The following is a 20,654-nucleotide window of genomic DNA, read 5'->3' on the forward strand; positions in this document are numbered from 1 at the left end:
TTGAGGTTTGAACAAAATCCAATGCCAAATATACTTATCAAATGGTATTAGAGCGGGCTTTGATTAAAACTATGTTATGGAAAATATAGACAATTTTTTTAATTGGAGAATATTTGAGCTGAATTGATGTGCTGAAAATGTATTTAAAAACCAATTAAAAATGTTTAAAATCTCGGCTCAAAGCACAATGGAATTAGGCTTATATGCAAAAGCTCTTTGATTTGTCAAATAGATAAATAAAATATATGAATTAATATGAGTCAGTGTCAAAGTGTTTCGCCTAGATTTTTATATATTTCAAAATGAATTAGTTTTATATTTCTTTAATTTAAGAAAAGCTTGGAAAGTCCCTAATAAAAGTCTTTGGAAAAGTCAAAATAATATATATATAAAAATATATATATATATATACATTAAAAGGTCAGTTAAATTTTCAGTCCAAAAATCTGTCTTATTTTCAGACATGCAATACCAATCAGTTCAAGCGTATATTTTCTGGCAGAGCCTAAATAAAAGTTGACACTTGCAGCACAAACAATCTCAATATATATATATATATAGCATATATAAATATATTGCCTTATCGTCATAAATGACTTCACACACAGGGAGCGTAACACACAGATGCCACAATATTTTGACTGTTTTGTAATTTATTTGACATATTTATGGGGTTCATAAATACAGATACATATAAAAATGCGTTTATTTCGATTTGCTATATTTTTTCTTTTAGTTTACTTTCTTTTTTTTTGAAGTTTTATGGCAAAATACAAACAAAAATAGAAACAGCAGCAGCAACACCAAAACGAGTTGTTGCTATTTGAAAGTTTGGAATACTTCCAACTCGAGAGCGCGCCCAACACAGCAACAACAACACGAACACGTCTGTGTATGAGTGTGTGTGTGTGTAGCTCATACGCCGCCTGGTCAAAGTTGCAATAGCAAAACATAAAACACTTTTTATGTAATGATTTTCACTGTATTTCTTTGCCCACTTTTTGTTCACTCCTCTGGCCAGCTGCATAAACTATTGACAGCTGATGATAAAAAATTGTTTGGAAAATAGAGAAAATTGAGAGAAAGAAAGGAACTAAATTTTTGGGTTCAATGGTAGAGGTTACAAAAAAAATATAAATAAACTAGTTGCGTTTATCATGAAGAGAGTCTTCTTCTAGTGAGATCAAATTAAATCAAATCTGTAAATGGAACTAAATGAAACTAGCTCAATTGGCAACTAAATCATTTGATAAAATATAATTAAACAATTAATATGTAAATTAATTAAATTTAATTATTGAAATTAATTTTGAAAATAAAATATAGATGTATGAATAAATTTAAAAAAATAATAAAAATAAAATAAAAATCAATAAAAAATAATTGAATAAATATAAATATAAATATATCTTAATTAATATATGTTAATTATATATAATTAAAAATATAATAAAAAGGTAAATATTTAAGGAATTATATGAATAATTATAGTAAAAAATAAATAAAATTATATATAAATAAACTTTTAAGCAGTTTATAGTACACAGTATAACGCTTAACTATTAAATTAAGAACAGAACCGAACAAGTACAAGTTCAGGTACCAATTACTTGACTCGAATACAGCTGAAGCAGCTATTGATAACAATTGCATTATAAAGTTAACTTTAGTCCTTTAAATATCAATATTAAATATTCCGAATTGTTGATTTTCAATTGTGGAATGAAAACTGCGCTCCGAGACGACACTTAACTCAAATATTCAGTTGTTAAGTACACAATTTCATTTAATTCACGCATTGAACATTTCGCGCCTTAACACTTTTAATTTATGTATTTACTTTTTGGCTTATTTGCTTTACTTTTGCGTTTTCTGCTGCACGCTACCCGCTGCTACCCTTTTATGCCTACCAGCACCTGCGGCATTTTCGCTCAGCTACGTCCAGAACCTTATTGAAATTCCAAAGTTGAAATGGCTGCAAGACAAGGATGGCCAGTCGAAAAGTGAACAGAGTGGACAGGGTCCAGTCGGATCGGTTGGTGTTGGTTGCGGTGTTGACAGTCCACAGTCGACCGTTGACAGTCGACAGTCGGCGTCCTCAGTCATCAGCTGGTGAGCAGTTTTTCTGGTCAGGTCATTGCGGTGCTGCCGGCGGTCGCGTGTCTCGGTCTGAAGTGGTTCTCCTACTCATTCCCTCGCTCACACACACTTGTGTGTGTGTGCCTGGTTGTCACTTCTGTGGCAACACTTATAAGGCAACACTCTCAGTGGTACCCTCGTTATTTGGCAACACTTTGCCGCACCACAACAGCCACCTCAGACACCCCAGCATCCCCACTGCTTAGCCAGCGGGTATCAAATCGTTTGCTTTGTTTGTTTTGCCAGAGTTTTGAACAACACTTTGAGGTGTTTGGCCCGCAGTTTTCGCTTTGGCTGCTTAACTTTTGATCAGCTTTTAATGTCCAATTCAAATGCATTTCGTCTACAAAGTTTTTTGCCAAACTTAGCCAACTTATTAAAGTCAATAACTGAGAAGCAGGCAAAACAAAAAATGAAAAAATAAACCAAAATTATTTGTGTGCATGACGAATCCAACAAAAGAATCTGCATATCAAATGTATAAATGTCTTTCTAAGCGTTGAATTGCTGACAAATTTGTTGCAAGTTGAAAATATAAAAGAAAAACTAATCAGAGTATTTATGTGCATAAAACGAAAAAAAGATAGAAAAATAAAATCGCAGCAATATATGTGAAAAGTTTTGGCGCTTTTACTTGGTGGAAATTGTGCAGCGCTTATAACATTAATACAGGAAAAACTTTTTGGCTTAAAGCGAAATCAAAAAGAGAAAAACATCAGCAAAGCTGAGAAATGCAAGTTTATTGCTCATAAAGTAAATATTTAATGGCAAAACTTGACAATATTTAATATTTAACTAAATATAACTTCAATAGAAGATTTCCATATAAATTTGAATGTAGATAAAAAATGATTAACTCTGTGAAAATCAAATAGAAAGGCGATAGTTAATCAGAGTTAGCTATGAAATTAGTTATTATGAGTAGGGGAAATAAGAAGTGGAAAAATCACAGTTATAAACAAATTCAAATTCACAAAAAAAAAAGACAATTCAATTTGTTGCAATCATTGTTTCGTATACTGTTTTAAGACCTTCGCATTCTCTCTATTCCTAACGCAGCCTATTTCAATTAATGCAGCAATCATTGGAAACCCCAAACAATAACAAGTTTAACCTTTAACTAAAATAAAAAAAAGAAATAAAAGCAGAAAAAGAAAGGTAAAAAAACAACACACTATATTGGGCATGGCATATGCGCAAATTACAAGTCTGAACATACGAATCGTAGCAATAGAAGGCACTGCTCGGTCCCATTCACTGTGGAACAGCTTTTGATAAGCAAGTTGCAAGTTTCTAACCTCACCCACACACACACACACACACTGACAGTGTGCATCCTTTCATTTTGTTCTGTTCTCCGCAGTGCGTTTCATGTGACAACAAATGTAGCACTAAATAGCGCCATATACGACCAATAGGTATGCCCTTTTCCGCTGTGTTCGTTCACAGTCGCAGGCACAGCTTGAATTGCTGGCTATCATTAAAGTTCGATGTGTTTTCTTCTCGGTAATACCCTGTAACTGAGTGGTATAAATGAGAGGCATTTCTATCTGCATTGCCTATATTGATTCTTCAACAATATCCATTTGTCCGACTGTCTAAACATAGTTATCTTGGAGCTTGAAAATCTTAGCCAACTTATCTGAGAGACTTCAAGCGTATTATCTATATCTATATGTATCTATAATCGATATCTTCTTATTGCCTTGATTCTAATCTCAAATCGAATCTGCTTTGCTTTCGCTACAACTGCATAACAAAGCTGCTTACAGGATACAGCTGCTAGTCAGGCTAGCCTTTCGTCGACTCTTCGAATAACTTTTACTTGTTTTGTTTTTTATTCGCATAGATTCTCACAATGGTTTTTGTTTCATATTGACCCATATATAGAGAGCGTGTGCTTTGTTTTTGCTCCAGCTGCACATATCGTATCGCCATATTCCACAATTTCATCCTCTTGGTCTCTCTCGGCCACATTGCTCACTGCCGTTGTTGGCGAGTTAAATTGTCCTTCAGCAGAGGTTGCATTTGCTGCTGTTGTTGTTGTTCCGATTGTTGTGGTTGCAGTACGTATAACAACAACTTTTGCCTGGTATTTTATATTGTTGTAAAAACTTTTACAATCTACGTTTGTTAAGTATTTTAACGGCTTTCTCTAGCTGAACATGCGGTGCTCACAGGTAATATAAACCAATGAAAATTGCTGGGGCAACTTATTGTCCAACCGGCCACGTCCAGCATGTGGGATTGCATTTAAAGTTTCGCTGGGGTGTTTATCTGTCAGTTTATGTTTACAAATGTCCACTTTTAATGGTTCTCCATTTAGCTGGTTGCCAACAGGAACAGCAACAGCAACAGCAACAGCAACAGCGCAGCTGCAATAGGTAGCTGGAGTGGGAGCTCAACCCCAGCTTTATCATACTCGAATGCTGCTTGTAAAATTCTATTGTAAGTTTGGTTTTCCGTTTTTCATTCTGCTCCTCTATCTATCTATGTGTCTGAATTGTTGTATGTCCGCCCCACGTCTGTCTGTCGTCCCTTAGTCTCCCCCTTTGATGCCGCAGTTGGTCATTTCTCAGTTTTTAGCTTATTTCCCAGATAGCAAACATTTAAAGTTCCGACTTTTCTATGCCAAATATAATGTCTTGGTCATCAAAAATAGCACGGTGAGTTCATAAGGCACATTAACAGGTAGAAGCAGGTATATCACATTTCTATGTCAATTTGCACTTGCAATTATGAAGTTTATTTGGGTTAATACTTTAAATTAGACAGCAGGACTTGACACTGGCATATGAAGTGTTTGCTTTGCCTTTGTTGCTCGTCTATGCAATTCTCATACTTTCGCATTATATCTTAATTTCGGATATTTTTATATACATATATATTCTGCTCTTCTGGGAAAGCAACCATCAATAACTATCTCAATCTCTCTCTCACTTTCTCATTCTCTTTTTCTCGCTTTCTTTTTCTTTATATCGCACTCTCTCACTCTCTCACTCACTCTCTCTCTATATCTCTCTCTATATCTCTCTCTCTCTCGCTGTCTCACTCTCCCTCTCTCTCTGTCTCTCTCTGTCTCTCTCTCTGTCTCTCTCTGTCTTTCTCTCTATCTCTCTCTCTGTCTCTCTCTCTATCTCTCTCTCTATCTCTCTCTCTATCTCTCTCTCTATCTCTCTCTCTATCTCTCTCTCTATCTCTCTCTCCCTCTCTCTCTGTCTCTCTCTCTGTCTCTCTCTGTCTCTCTCTCTCTCTCTCTCTCTCTCTCTCTCTCTCTCACTTCCTCACTATCTCAGTCCGTCTCTTCTTCTCTGTCTCTCTCTCTCTTTCTCTCTCTCTTTCTCTGTCTCTCACTCCGTCTCTTACTATCTCTCCTCTTCTCCCTCTCTCTCATTATCTCATTCTCTCACTATCTTTCGTTCGCCATTCCTCTCGTTCTCTCCCTTCCATTGCAGCTATTTATGCCTCGCTCAGCTTCATTAATTATAATTTCCTTCCAAGCACAGAGACATTCAATATGAAATGTGGATAAACGATACTTTGCAGATTTTCCTTAAATGCTTAGGTACATAAATATTTGTATAAAAAACCACACTTAAGCGTAGTCTGGCTCACAAAGTCAGTTAACCACGTTAAGCCATTGTAATAATAATACAAACAAGCCCACAGTCCGCCTGCCCTTAAAGCCTTGATAGGGTATTAACAAATTATACTAAATGTGCCACTCCCCCTTGGTCCAAGTGTGTAACGTGAGACTCATCACAGCTCGTCGACTGTGCTTAATTTCATTTAGCGAAACACATAAAATTATATTCTTATATACTCATTTAACGCCCTAACTCTATCACGGTGTTGTGTTTGTTATGCTTTGCAGATTTTATTGTGGCGCTCAAGGATGTTACGGTTAGGATACCGCAGGCGGTTAAACGTGGCAGCAATGCCTTGTTCACCTGTAATTACGATATGGAAAACGATACGCTATATTCGGTGAAATGGTACAAAGGCAAACGTGAGTTTTATCGTTACACCCCCAAAGAGAATCCGGCAATGAAAGTGTTTGCCATGACAAGTGGCCTTAACGTTGAGGTGAGTATAGAGACTAAAGAGTCTGCACATTGGGTTTTATACATAAATACATATATATATATATAAATACATATAGTAAATACATCTTATGTACATCTACATATATGTTGGCTGGCTGAGCGTTTGGCCACCATTAAGAGCACATGCTGCAGTTGCGTGTCATAAAATAACAAACGCACTGTAAATTATGCCCATAATGGCTGATTGCATTAAGCCAGGAAAAATCTCATTCGTATCCAGCATGTTGCCTCCTCTACGTACCTCCCTACTCTCTCAAGCGTTTTCACAGCAATCTCTGAAATTCTGAATGTTGTAATTATGCACAACAACAACAACAGCAGCAGTAGCAGCAGCAGCAGCAACAATAAGAGCTGACAGAATATCCAGTGAGTTCCATTGCCCAATTAGTTGGCAACGCGATTGACTTGCGGCTCATTAAAAAACAATATATGTAGATTGCATAAAAAATACTCCATAAAAGTCGAACGGAGCGAAGTTTTCAACTTTAATTATTACGTTGAAATGTAGGAGGGCCAATTAGTTTGGCGACCGGACACAAATTGGGTTAAATATTGAACGTAAACGAATCCAGTTCACTTCAATCCAATCGACTCCCGGAGCGAAGTGTCATATTTTTGCATATTAAAGTCGATCTTTTAATGCAATTTATTAAAATTTAATTTTTTATTAAGTGGATTTCTGCACGAGTTTACAGCTCGCCGTGTCAAAGATTAAATTTCGCGTAAACAATTTCATACATTTCAAGTGGCCGACGAGTGGGCACAAGTGAATGCACTCGACAAACAGTAAAAACATCGCTGGCCCCAATTAAATGAGCAGCTAATAATTGGTTTTCAACAGCATAACGAATGCAAATAGTTCACGAGAAACTCCCAATGAATTTCAACACTGACAGACGGCAGCTGCTGTAAAAGAATTCCTAATTTTCTCTATATTTCTATAGTCAAATTGACCTGCATTTGGCGCCAAATATCGTTTTATTAGTTACAATATTGCTTGAATTTGGCATTTCACAGTTATTGTTTGCGCTGGTCAGCTCATAAATAAAAGATCTGCCAGCCACTTCATGCCATTCAGCTCATAACAGACTTCTTTTTTAATATCACAAATCAACAGCAGAGCCAAAAGGCGAAATTGCTTTGACTCAAAGCAATCAAAACGGGGGGCAGATCGACTTAAAATGCAAGCTCCAACCATAACTGTATAGCGCCATGGCTGCATGGCTGCATGGCTGCATGGCTCAGTTTTTGCCCCAGTATCTTTCATCAACAACATCTGCTGCGATGCTCCGACATTATTTTTTCTTCTCTTTGGCATTGCGTTATATTCAATTTCTATGCAGCGCATCCTGTCAATTTTTCAACTAATTTTTATTGCACTCATCTCTCACTCACTCACACACCCTCTCTCTCTCCCTCTCTCTCTCTCTGTCTCCTTTAGCGAAACCTCTCGAATCAAAGTCATGTCGTGCTGCAGTCGGTGCCGCTGAATATTTCGGGCAAATTTACATGCGAAATATCTGTGGAGGCGCCCACATTTCAAACAGCAATGGTCTCCGGCGAAATGGAGGTAGTGGGTAAGTAAAATGAAAAAAATACCAAAAAATACCAACAACAAAAATAGAAAAAATTGCAATAAAAATACTATCAGCACCTAGCGCAAATGGCAAAGGCTGCCTTGCCCCAGCCTTGCCCCAGCCTTGCCCCAGCCTTGCCTTACTGCAACGAAAGCAAATTAATTAGACAAATGGGCGCCAGCCTTTGCCATTTTTTTTCGAGTGCTGGTCAGCTAATTTTACATTTCCATTATGCAGCCTACAGCTAATTCCATCTCTCTTCACCTCTTCCCCTCTCTCTATCTGTCTCGCTCTGGCTGTCTGTGCGGCAGAGTTACCGGAAGAGCATACAGTGGTTACCGGCATACAGGCACGTTATCGCATTGGCGATTTGGTCGACGGCAATTGCTCAATTAAATACTCGAAACCGGCTGCTAATTTGACATGGACTATTAATGGTATTGTGGTAAGTTTTGGTTTCGGTTTCCATTTCCATTTCCATCTCCATCTCCATTGCGATCCGCCATTCAATTAGTGACTGCAAGTGGCGCGGCGTGGAGTGTGTGTGCGCTTCGAGGCAATTTCCAATTGATAGCCCCGCAATTTTTCAATTAGTCGCCAGTACAGCCAATTCGGCTAAAAGTTTCCTTTTCAGCACTTAGTTTACACTTCAATTGCCCAATTGTTGGCCATAAAAGGAGCAAATTTAAGAGCTGTTTATCGAGCATTTCAGTCTGACGTTATTATTGCAAGTGAAGCGATTTGTAAGCTGCTCCACGAAGCTATTCGAAATAATTGTTCGAACATACGGCCATTGCTAAATACCTTTAAATATATTTAAATCTGTATAATTAAATGGTATTTGGGTTTATCAATTCAAATAATTTTAGAGAGCTTCAACTGCTTTTAATATGAGAAAATATTAAAATGAGAAAATATTAAATATGAGAAAAGACGAACACCATTTCGTTGTTATTGAAAATAGAGTCTAGAAACTTAGTACAATTTCATCTATTTGCGCACTAAGGCGTGGGAAGTAAAGAAATACTAAGTCTGATATGGCTTAAACGTTAATAGGCAATCTAGAAATTTTTTATAGTATAAATTTTTTATAGTATATATCCATCCATATACATAGTGCGGAGCTGAAAACAGGACGTTAAACTAAGTTACTGTAGATTTATAGGTTTACCAAAATTATATGCATATATGCCTCTTTGAAGGTGAAAACAAATGAATTTGAAAGTTATGTAAGTGCTCACTGAGATTTTTTTATTATATATATGTTTATATATATTTATATTTATATACATATATATATATATTATTTATATATAATTTAACATGTCTACTCTCAATTGCAATCATTCATATTACATCAATGATTAAATTAAATTTAAATTTAAATTTAAATGAAGAGTTAAGAGGATGTTATTTTTAATTACACTGCAAAGATTTAATTGATTTCATCTGCCCAATTGTTATTTCGATTTGATATTGCTGTAAGAAGAGCATTCAAAACTTGTAAATGTTTCCTTAGACATACTGTTTGCCATACCTTATTAAGATCCCTGATTTATCGTTAGATCACTCGTCTTCTGTTTCAATATGCTCAGGTATATATTCCCCTGGCGCCAATTTGTTAGGCAGCTTTAATTGTACATTATCAATAAGCCCATAGGGTCTTAGAGTATAAATAAAGTAGTAAAATGCATACATTTCGTGGGGCTTGACATAGTGAAAGGATATGGCCGTACTGGCGACACAGCTGGAACACTAAATGGCGCTTCGATTAGCTGTTTCAGCAGAGACCAACGCACTTACGTCTGTGGTATTATAGTATATATATTTCCAGTACCAAAACGAGCTGTTTCGAGTGGGATGTAAGTGATGGCCGGGATAAAATGGATACATGCGACCCTGCCCATACGCATCGCGCGAATCGCCAGCGGTTACATTCAGATTCTGCATGCATTTTCCCAGCTCAATGTCCTCCACGCCAAACGGACTCGAATTGCATTGCTCAGAAATTGACAGGCCTTCGACAACAAGTCGTCGCAATGCCTCGCGGCTAAGGATATAGCCAGCTCCACCAGACATGAAGCCCTGCCTGACATAGGGATTAAACTTGCAGCCAAAGTAAACGGGCGTCTCTCGATCATATCGATATAGCATAAAGCGCATGTTTTCGATCACCGCAAAGGTGTCATCGTCGGCCTTAAAGAACCAATCCGAATCGTTGTAGTGATTGTTATACACATACTTGAACGCCTTCTTCGTCTTCTGCCAGAGATTTTCTCGTCCTTCGAGCACATTCAAATTGATCGTGGGCAGCTCTGCATCCAGTTGGGAGCTCATGAAAAGCAGAATATTACAGCGCTTGCCCCAGGTGTGTTTGATGTGCAGTGCCCTAGTTTTGTGATTCTTCGGATTGGTCATTATCCAGCACAGCACACGCACCTCTTTCGTCAGTTGTTCGGCCAGCGAAGGCTGCTCCATGGGCCATATGCTAAGCTCTGTCTGCCGATTTGCGGCTCTATGGTAGATGAGCTCGGTCACAATATATCCCACGACTATGCCCACAATGAGGGCCCAAAGCAAGCGAGCTTCATTAAAGCTCTTGCTGTTATTAGACATTTCTATTTTATTTATATATTTCATAAGCACTTCATGGAGAGTGTAAACCGAAACGATGTCAAGACTCGTTGCAACTAGCTCTGATATTATATACTAAATATATCGCTTGATAGCCGTATCTAATGGCATTTAACTAAACCAAGCTACACAGTTCATATCAACTAAAATATTTATTTAACCATAAAATTGGTTATTTGTGTCTTAAATATTTTCTAAGACTTATTTTTTTCATATATTTTATTAAATTTGAAACGAATTAATTTTTAGAATAAATTTAAATTTATTATTATTAAATTTAATTTTTTATTTCAAATATTCAGTTTTATAATTTTTCATTTTTCTTCTAATAATTTTTATTACAAATAAGTTTAAAGTTTTTTTTAATTTTATAATTAATTAGTTTATAAATTTAATTAAAATTAAAATTCAAATTAAATTTTAAATTTTAAATTAATTAATTTTTAAATTACATTTAAATTAAATTTTATGAATGAATATATGTTTCAAATATTAGGTTTTATCATTTTAAATTTTTTTTTTTTTATTTTATTATTATATTTATTTATTATTTAAATAGAAATTCACTTTATTTTTATTTAGACTAAGCATGTTTAGCTTTCTCCTTCTTCAGACCAGCTGTGGTCTGCCCTTAATTCTCTCTCAATTCTCTACTCTACCTAAAATTCGCTCGCTCCGGCACTCCGTTTGCTCTCTAGCCTCCCCCTCTTTGCCCTCTGTTCAGTTGCATCGTTTGGCAATCTTTTAGCGTTTAGTGTGTGATTTTTCATTTCTCACACACACACATACACACACGTACACACACTTTTTGGCACCTGCGTGCTTTAGCTTTTTTTGTTCGCTTTGGTTTTCCGCCTAGACTTCTGCCATATACATATATACCATATCATTTTTGATAGGCAGTCACTTTTTATGCCTTTTACTTCGGCTGGCTGTTTTATGGCCGCAACCACAGCAGGTAGTTTCCACATATTCCGGCAGGTGAACGGGCTGGAGTAGGCAAGGGGGGTCAGGGGTTCGCCTGGCTGCTGTCATAGTTCCGCATGATTTCACAGAGTTTTCGAGTTTTGGAGCTTACAAAGCCGAGGCATGTGACATGGCCCGACATTTTTTGGGTTTGCTCTGCCATTTTGCTGCGTTTGTTTTAAGAAACGTTTCGGTTGTCAGCTGATTCTTCTTTTTTTTCCCTGCCGCGCCCACTGCCCGCTAAGACATTCAACATAGGACGGCTTGACGTCTACGTTCTTTGTTATTGTTGCCGTAAATTATTTGTGTGTGCGAACGCAGTGTTAAAAGAGTTTACCGATATTTAAATACTCTGCGAAGTGAATATTTTTAATATAAGTGAATATTTTTAATAGGGGAAAATAATATACGAATCTGTTATAGAGATCGTTGATTAATTGGGAATTTAATCTGAAAAGTAGTTATAGAGATCGTTGGTCATTTGCATATTTTATTGCATTTTATATATAAAATTTGCTTTTTTTTAAATATATATAATCAAAATGATAATTTTAGGAAATACATAGAGCATTACTAAAGACCAAAGATGTTTGTATTTTTATTTATAATCATTTTCTTAAGCATAAACGAAGAAAAATATTTATTCGGATTGTTTGAGCGCATTGTCACCGTCAGTTGGATTGCGTTCGACCTAAGTCATATTTCATTTGGGTTGAGCTCTTTTATGCTTCTACAAGTTGTTAGATTTAGTTAAGGATTGTGCTCTGAATCAAGGCCAGAAAGAAGAGAAACAGTTTTACTGTGAGTTGCTGATGCAAATAATAAGAGCGAATATGTCTAGTGCAGAGATTGCGCCACAAATATATTTTTATATATTTCTTGACAACTTTGCTGAGGCTAAACCTTAAAGAAAATTTATTTGATAGACTAAACCCAATAGAAATGGAAGTTGTGAAAAACAGGCAGAAGAAGGCGTGGCAGACTCCATAAAGTATATATATTCTTGATACTGATGACGAGCTAAGTGGACAGATCCTTCCGTCACAAGTGACGTAAAATTTAAATAATAGACACTTGTGCTTTGGCAAAAACAAGCATCTGCATACCATAATTAAGCCCTGAAAATGTCAGTAAGGAAGCCCATCTTATAGAAAAGTTTTTCAACAATTAAGTTCACATAGTGAAGCCGGCCATTTGCAGCCCAAGCGCAGTCGCTGCGTCAGCTGCGCAGTCAGCAGAGCGCGTGCTTATGCGTGCGTGCGTGTGTGTGTGTTGAATGGGTATTTCCTAAATAATAAAAATGTTTATAAAAAGACTGAATTTATGTTCAGAAATGAGCATAAACTTAGCAACTTAAGCTTTACAATCTTTGATTTTTTGAAGTTTTTTTTATATTTTAAATTGAAAAAAGTAAACTCACTTTATTTGCAACTTTTTACTCAAATTTTCAGCTAAAAACCACTTTTAGCTTAAATAAAAAATTTAAAAAAAAAACACTAATTCCCAAAATGTAATCCAGTTATTTAATGAAATCAATTGCAGCCCAAACGAGCTGCCTTTCAATTAAGTAATAAAAAGCTTTGGCGAAATATGTGAAATAAAAATGCAATCAATTGAAATGGAAAAAATTAAAAAAAAAAACGTTTTTTTTTTTTATAAATGCAAACTAAAATAAAAGTTTTTTGTTATATTTGTATTTGTGGAGGTAGGCACTTGGGAAGCTGGAAAAAAATGGAAAAAGGACCTTGCTGGCATTAAGTGAAAGGACCAAGAGAAACAACTGAGAAAGTTGCAGTTATAGAACGTTTTATGCATATATATATATATATATTATATATATGTATATGTATAATATTTTTTTTATCATTATCAAACAAGCAATTCAGCAAAAACTAACACAAACAACACTCAAGTGTGGTCTGGTGCGTGTGTGTGTGTTGGTGTGTGTTGGTGTGTGTTGGTGTGTGCGCTGGTTCGCCACTTGATCTTTTAGCTAACGAGCGCTTTTCAACAGGACCTTCCACTACGAGCTAGGAACCGGGGGCACATGTGTGCGCGGGGGCCGGCGTGGCTGGGTCCGCCTGTCAGGCTGGCAACGTTATCTGCAGGCACTTCAAACTAAACTCACCGCAAACAAAGTGGCCTCGTCCTGGCTCGACTGCCTGCCGCCCCACTCCATCGCTTTGCTCCACTTAATCACTCAAGCGTGAATCTATTCATCATTCATAAGTTATAAATTTGCCTGCTGTGGCATGTTTTTTGGGCGTAAGAAGTGGCAGAGGCCTCCGCAGAGGACCACGGCTGAGAGAACAGGACACGGCACAGTTTCCACTTGTGCATTGTGCATTGTATGTGGTGCTACAGCATAGTGGTTGAGTGCTTGATGTCGCATATCTGTAAGATGCAGCCCCCTCACGTCTCCTCTCTCTCTTTGTTGACCTCTCTCCCGCTCTATCTGTTTTTGATAAATATTTATAAATTGATTTGCAAGCGTTGTCAACCCTTTGAACTGATGTATCGAAGCGCGCATTCCTTTCATTCCATCCACTTGACACACATCCCAATTCACGTCTGCTTCCATTCGCAGGTGCCACCGCATCACATCAAGACCTATCAGATTGAGAAACAAGAGAATAGCACACTGGAATCGGTGACAAGTGCCATACACTTCATGGTAACCACACAGCATTTTCTCAAGGGTCAAATGAGGGTAAGTCAAGCGGTTGCACGTGCCAAAGAACTTGCTGCATTTGCAACACATTTGTGAAATTGATTTGAAATCATGATTTAAGAATCAATATTTATACTATATTTATCTTCTTCAAATACCAAATTGAACAGCTCAAGTGCACGGCCTACATATTTGACATATTCAAAGAGGAGATCGAAAGCATTATCGAGGAGGATCGACCCAGAATCATGGCCTCCGGCCGTTCATATGATATCAACAATTATCCCATGGAGGATCATGGCAACAGGCATGGCGATCGGGAGCGTGGCGGCTACGAGGAGCACAATGAATCATATTTGACCTATTCTTCGAGTATGTCGTCTATATAACTATAGGGTTAAGGTTTTAGAACATGATGAATATATCATCTTAACATATGATAGGAAATATATTTTATATATATTATTATTATATATATATTATTAAATATTTATTATTAAATATTTTTTATTTCTCTATTGTAATTCTTAAAATACCATTGGCATAGACTTTTTCCATCAAAATCCTCCATTTTACTTACAATTTTTGAATGATTTAAAAATAACCCAGATTCGTAGCTTGTGAAACTCTTTTAAGACTCTCAAACAATAAAACAAATCAATAGTTTCTTAGATGGAATTTGCTTAGCGCACAGAGCTCTAATGCCGCCACAAGTAGAGTTTAAAACTGAACTGAAAAACCTTTTAACAAGTGTTTGCCAGCCTGATCCGTGCTGCACACAAACTGCAGCTGAGCACTGAAGGGGTTGGGGGTGTGGGTGGGCGGAGTGACTCCATTTTTGAGCATCTGCTATGTCAACTTTCAATAGTTGCCCAGTCAAGGCACTTGGTGTCCTGTGCAATGCTGCACTCCTCGCCTGCCTGCTCGCACATACAACGTAAATTATGCAAATAACATTTGCCAGCATAAACATTCAGGCGAAAGCAGTAGCAGCAGCAGCGGCAGCAACAACAGCTGCTGCCAAGTGGCAGCAGGATAACCGACACGCTTATCGAATCAAATGCCGGGTCAAATCAAATTGGCATAAACTTCGTTTCAGACAGTGAAAGATTGTCGCGGCATATCCTTTCCAGAATGCCAGCTGATTTTCTCTAGTTTCTGTTTATGGTGTGGCCCACAGGCAATATTACATGTCGTTGCCATTGGGAAGGTTATTTGTATACCCTGTACTTGTTGGCAGTTGATGCCAGAGTTGATGACAGATAAATCCGGATATCTAAGAACTTGAAATGAATGTGCGTCTTTGCTGTCATCTCATGTCGTTTAGATGGGACGAAGATGAATATATTTTGCATCCTGTTTTTATATATATCATATATATATTTTTATGTATATTATTATATATAAATACTCAATTGATTGTTTGCATTCACGGAAGAATTAAAGAAAGTAGAGTATTTTATGAGTATTTTATTTATACTCATATGTACAGTTGCGAGGTATCTACTAGTCAATCACTCTTCGCTAAACTACACTCTACTGTGCATACTTGTCTCTCTAATTTACGCTGTGGAAAAGCAAGTTGATTGCTGTGTAGCTTATGCTTATAAAACGCCCTTCCTAGCCCCCCCTCACTCTGCCTCGTTCGCTATTTGCTAGAGTTGCCACTTACTTGCGGCAACATTTACTTAACACCAAAATGCAACAGCAGCAGCAGCAGCAATGTCGTCAGCAACAACAACAACAACATTGTAAACGCATTGAGCTGCAAATTGTATTTAAAATTGCATCGACTTCAAAAAGAAGTACGGAAAATATATATGTATATAGTAGAGACTATATATTCAACGAGCGCATAAAAGTATGCAACATTCTTAGCTTGAACAAGCGCCAGAGCGCGTTACCCATGCGAAATGAACTCGATTTTCAGTGGGGTTTGCAGCTTACTCTGCTCATAGTTGCGATTCAAACGAATTCGATTTTTGTGAACTTTATGCAAATGCAATGTTGACATGCATCCCACTCACACACACATACACATCCTAGTGAGTATATTGACTAAGAAGTGTGTGCTTTTTTCGGATAGATTTATCGGATATTTTTCAGCTGGCAGCAACTCAATGGAGTGCAAGAGAGTTGCAAATAAAATATAACTGAACGTATCTGAGTCTATTCGAAAGATCAGAAGCATTAAGCTTAAGCTGTGCTTATGTTAAACATCAAAGAGTAAATTAACCTTAACAAACGGTTTTGTTAAGTGCAAAGAGTTAGCGATTTTATTAAAAGAATGTTTTCTCTTTCATGTGTAATATAAAATGTGCTGAAGCTCTGAAAGAGTAAATATTCCATAACATATCATTTAAGAGAACATTTATATACAAATCCCTTAGTATTTTTGTTTTAGAAAAAATAAATGAAATTTGCACTTTTACTCAATATTAGCTATAACAAAAGTTAGCTTATAAACTCACAAGAAGTAATCTTAAAGCCGCATCAACCCGTGTTCAATGCGAATTTAAGTTACAGTTATACATCAAGCTCCCTTTTAGTGCGTGCTTATAAAGTCCCTTTGCTAATGCACGCGCCCCGCGGACCAGTGCGCTCTTTATAATCCGCTCTCACTCATTCACTCTCTCTTTCGTTTTCTGTCTATTTTGCAGCGGATAACGGTGCATCGGGCGCTTCGAGTGTTGCTCACGAAATCTTCTGGCGCGTTTGGCTATTGAAGCTTATGGAGGCGTTGCCATTGCAGCACATGGCAAAGCTTCACAGACACATCAACAGGCATCTGGCAAAGTGGGCGTGGCACTTTGATGCTTACACCACATGGCTAAGCGTTGCACTCATGCTGCCCCTCTGCCTGTGGACGGGCCATCAAATTAACAACTGTCAATATGCCATCGACAGCGCAGCGACGCAACAGACGGTTAGGAACGACGCCGGCGACGGCGACGGCGACGCTGACGTCGCGCTTGCTGCCAATGTGACAATGTCAAAGACAGCGCCGAGTGAGAGCGACAAATGCTTTTATAATTGTCAAATGGCATTGGCAACACTTTTGCAACGGAATAATGATGATGTTGGTGATGATGACGATGACGATGACGATAGAGCTAATGATGATGGTGATGATGATGATGATGCCAATGCTGGCGTTGATTTAACTGCAGCTGCAGACCGAGCAACACTAAAGCGCCAACATCAACAGCTGTCAGCGACACTTGCTAAAGTGGGCGCGGCCTCGCAGCCGGATCAACGATTATTGATGACTTGCCCAACGCTGGCAGCGGCAGCGGCAGCGACGTGCTGATGCTGAATTGATGATGAAATGCATTTCGAAAAGTAGCTTAAGGTGCTGCCATGCGAACGAATGGGCATATTTCTCTTAACCATATTTGTTTCCTTCTCTTATTTGTTTTACGCGCAATAATTAATGCCACAAGCAGAAAACAACAAAACAAAAATAAAATTGAAAGTTACAGTTCGCCCCGGTTAAAACGCACTTCAGATGTGGAGAAGCCAGTTTGGGACTTAAAGCCAAAAATAAGGCGGAGGTAAAACAATGAAAAGCTAAGAGAAGCCTAAATATAATTAAGAGCGCAACTGGTAATATGTTAATATATGATATACATAATTAAATAAATGTAATGAGAGTAAATATGAAAATAATAAAAAAACAAACAAAAAGTAAATAAATAATCGAAATATACATACAACATATGTACGCAAACATATAACAGGTGAAGCTCATAGAATAGCGTTAACTATTATAAGTATTACAAAATATATTTAAATATATGTATATGTATAAAATGCATTAGAAATTAATTAAGTTTGTTAGGAAAAACACTTTCCGCGCAGCTATAGAAATAATTTATTGTAATTTTTATTTTTGAAGCACGAGTAAAACAGTTTGGGATCTTCAATCAGTCACTTACAAACTAGGTGTTCGACATTTATTTCCCTAATACAAGGAAATTAACAGCACCGACTGCGCTGCTTGCGCCTGCGCCCGTTTTCGTTTCACGCATAAAACGACGTAGCGTCACTTGTTGGCTGCGCTGCCTCTGCACAAAAACTTAATCACATGCGGTAAACAGATTTCGGAGGCCGCTCCTTGTTTAATCTTTCATTGATAGGACGCGAAGTCGAGAGACACACAAAAAAGAAACAAAACAAAAACACACGGGTATACGACTTGCTTTTCGCCGTCCACTTTCGTGATTATTATCTTTCATTGCCGCATCGGCGGAGCTGCGCACTGCCGGCACATACATAGGCAACGCTAACCTGGCTGCAGATCAAAACTCAAACTAATAGAAACTATAACAAAATCATTAAAACAGCACTCACCAGGTCCTTTTTTACATCTTACCCTTTTCTTTCCTATTTGGTTCCGCTCTTCCTTACCGAGATTCCGCGTCCCCTGCAGGCTTTATTCTTAATACTAGGCATGTTTTGGGATTTTTGTTTTCGTTTATACATTTCATTTTAAATACAAGACATTTGTTAAGAGATGCAATCGTTATACGCATAATTTCCGTGTCAACAAATTTTCATTCATATATTCGGATCTCTTGTTGTAAGAAGCAAACAAGCGAAGGAGAACTGCGCAAAGCTTTAGCTGAGCTTTGAATTTGCACTTGAGCTTAGCTTTTATATATCGTAGTGCAATTTAAAGAGCAGTAAGAAGCGTAAGCCGTAAAAAAGATCATCTCTCTCACTCACTCTCCCGCTCTCCATTAATTTTGTAAATAACCTTTTGCTTCTTATCAGTAGAATAAGAAAATAAGATAAGAAAACAAGATTTGTAAGCAAGAGTATAATAACAACATTATATAGAAAGGAACTTTTTACGGTTTTGGAAGCATGCAAAATTAATTACGAAAAACTTTTTCATTTGTAGACGCAAAAATTAAAATTAAATAACAGTTAAAAAATTCTTAAATGAAAAAAATTAATTTTGTTTTTCAGCAAATTTAAAAATTAACAACAAATTATTTTAAAATTTTTGGCAAACAAAAATCCAACGGTAAATAGTTCCTTTGCCTTATAAAAAAAAAATGGACGGAGAACGCAATATGTAAATGGAATAAAAACAATTGGAAAAATTTAATAAATACAAAAAAAGAAAAATGAAAAAAATAAATAAAAATACAATAATCAAAACTTTGAATAACTGTATATAGTTAATTATACTAAGAAGTTGTCAAAAAACAAAAAAAAAATTGTGAATTTATGGCTAGTAAGTTTTTATGTGTAAATGTTAAATATTATATATGATATATATAGAATAACATATATGGATATATATATATATATATATAAATATATATATATATATATATATATATATATATATATACAACAGCTATAAATGCATGCTAAGGTTTATCTAATCAAAAAAGTGTTGTGAAAGTTGTCTTCCCTGATTTTTCGTTTGTTTTTACTCAGTATTTCTATATAAATTCTTTTATAAGTTCATAAATTTTAGTTCTCTGCTAAGCTTTAAAAATACAAAAAAGTATTTAAAATCAATGAAATATTAAAAAACTTTACATAAAAGTTATTCATAAATTGTTAGTGTATATAGAAAAGCATAGAGAGACAGATAAACAACAATTATTTATTCTTTTTAAACAAATAAAATAAAATAAAATATTAAAATTAAAAAATAAAATAAAGCATAAATGTTGTTTAACTAGAATTAGATTTATATATGCATATATAATATGAATATTTAAAAAATTTAACGCAAAAGCTTACATTGAATATACCAAAACATATTCATATCCATAAAAATAAAACAAATGTCAAAAGAAAAAAATATAATATTGTAAAAAGTAAAAAAAATATATAAAATACATATTTATTTATAAAGCATACATGTAAAAAGTAAATTGAACAACTGGCAAGCATTAGTATCTATGGCTAAATATATATATAAACATAAATAAACAATAATAAATTATAAATAATGAAATATATCAAAGACTTTTACTCTTACTTGTATTCCATAAATACATATATTTATCTAGCGCACTGTTAGCTCCAGCGCCATCTAGCGGCTTGTTTGAACACCATTTGGCATGTATAGCTTTCAGGCAATTGTCTAAAACAGCTTTTAAGCAAGCAAAGCTTTTAGTTAAGCGCCGTTGCTTCAGCTGCAGCACTGTCCTATGCACGTGTTGTGATCAGCAAGCTTTTCTTTTTAGCACTGCACGCCCTGCTTCAGTTGGCCAAAGCTCCGCCTGAAGGTCAGACGGGACAAGAACTCCGCCTCACGTTCTGCAGTCAACGCGCTTCAATGACGACGAAAGCACCGTCCGAGTCTCCTTCCAATTACTACGACGCGTTGTATTTCGAATAAAACAAACTCATTTAAATTAAGTGTTTAAAACATAACGAAATTACAAATAAAATCCGCGCTTTATTCCACTTGACCTTGACTCTAATTATTTTTTTTCCTTGCAATAATTTCGCAACTTTTTGTATTTTTTTTCACGCACGTGTCTCTTTTTTTGTACCCTGTCTTCGGTAGTGATTATTTTTTTTGCTCAT

General features: G+C 36.3%; 2 protein-coding genes across 2 annotated transcripts in view; one reads left to right on the top strand and one right to left on the bottom strand.

Annotated features, from left to right (window-relative positions):
* The window catches only part of LOC111593659, a 56,250-nt gene extending 38,509 nt beyond the window's left edge, over positions 1-17,741 (top strand). The window contains exons 3-8 of the mRNA XM_023306545.2: positions 6,014-6,225; positions 7,687-7,822; positions 8,134-8,267; positions 14,010-14,132; positions 14,264-14,465; positions 16,754-17,741. Coding sequence (XP_023162313.2) covers positions 6,014-6,225; positions 7,687-7,822; positions 8,134-8,267; positions 14,010-14,132; positions 14,264-14,465; positions 16,754-17,403 — 1,457 coding nt within the window. The 3' untranslated portion in view covers positions 17,404-17,741. The remainder of the gene's footprint in view (positions 1-6,013; positions 6,226-7,686; positions 7,823-8,133; positions 8,268-14,009; positions 14,133-14,263; positions 14,466-16,753) is intronic.
* On the bottom strand, positions 9,230-10,485 carry LOC111593660 (glycoprotein-N-acetylgalactosamine 3-beta-galactosyltransferase 1-like). Its single transcript, XM_023306546.2, has 3 exons — positions 9,626-10,485; positions 9,360-9,577; positions 9,230-9,301 (listed from the first exon to the last, which is right to left on the bottom strand). The coding sequence occupies exons 1-2, from the start codon at positions 10,460-10,462 to the stop codon at positions 9,389-9,391; spliced, it is 1,026 nt and encodes a 341-aa protein (XP_023162314.2). The 5' UTR covers positions 10,463-10,485; the 3' UTR covers positions 9,230-9,301; positions 9,360-9,388.
* Positions 17,742-20,654: the final 2,913 nt, after the last annotated feature.

This window comes from Drosophila hydei, unplaced genomic scaffold (genome assembly GCF_003285905.1).
Source record: "Drosophila hydei strain 15085-1641.00,03,60 unplaced genomic scaffold, DhydRS2 tig00008116-arrow-pilon, whole genome shotgun sequence".
In the NCBI taxonomy this organism is placed as follows: Eukaryota; Metazoa; Arthropoda; class Insecta; order Diptera; family Drosophilidae; genus Drosophila; species Drosophila hydei.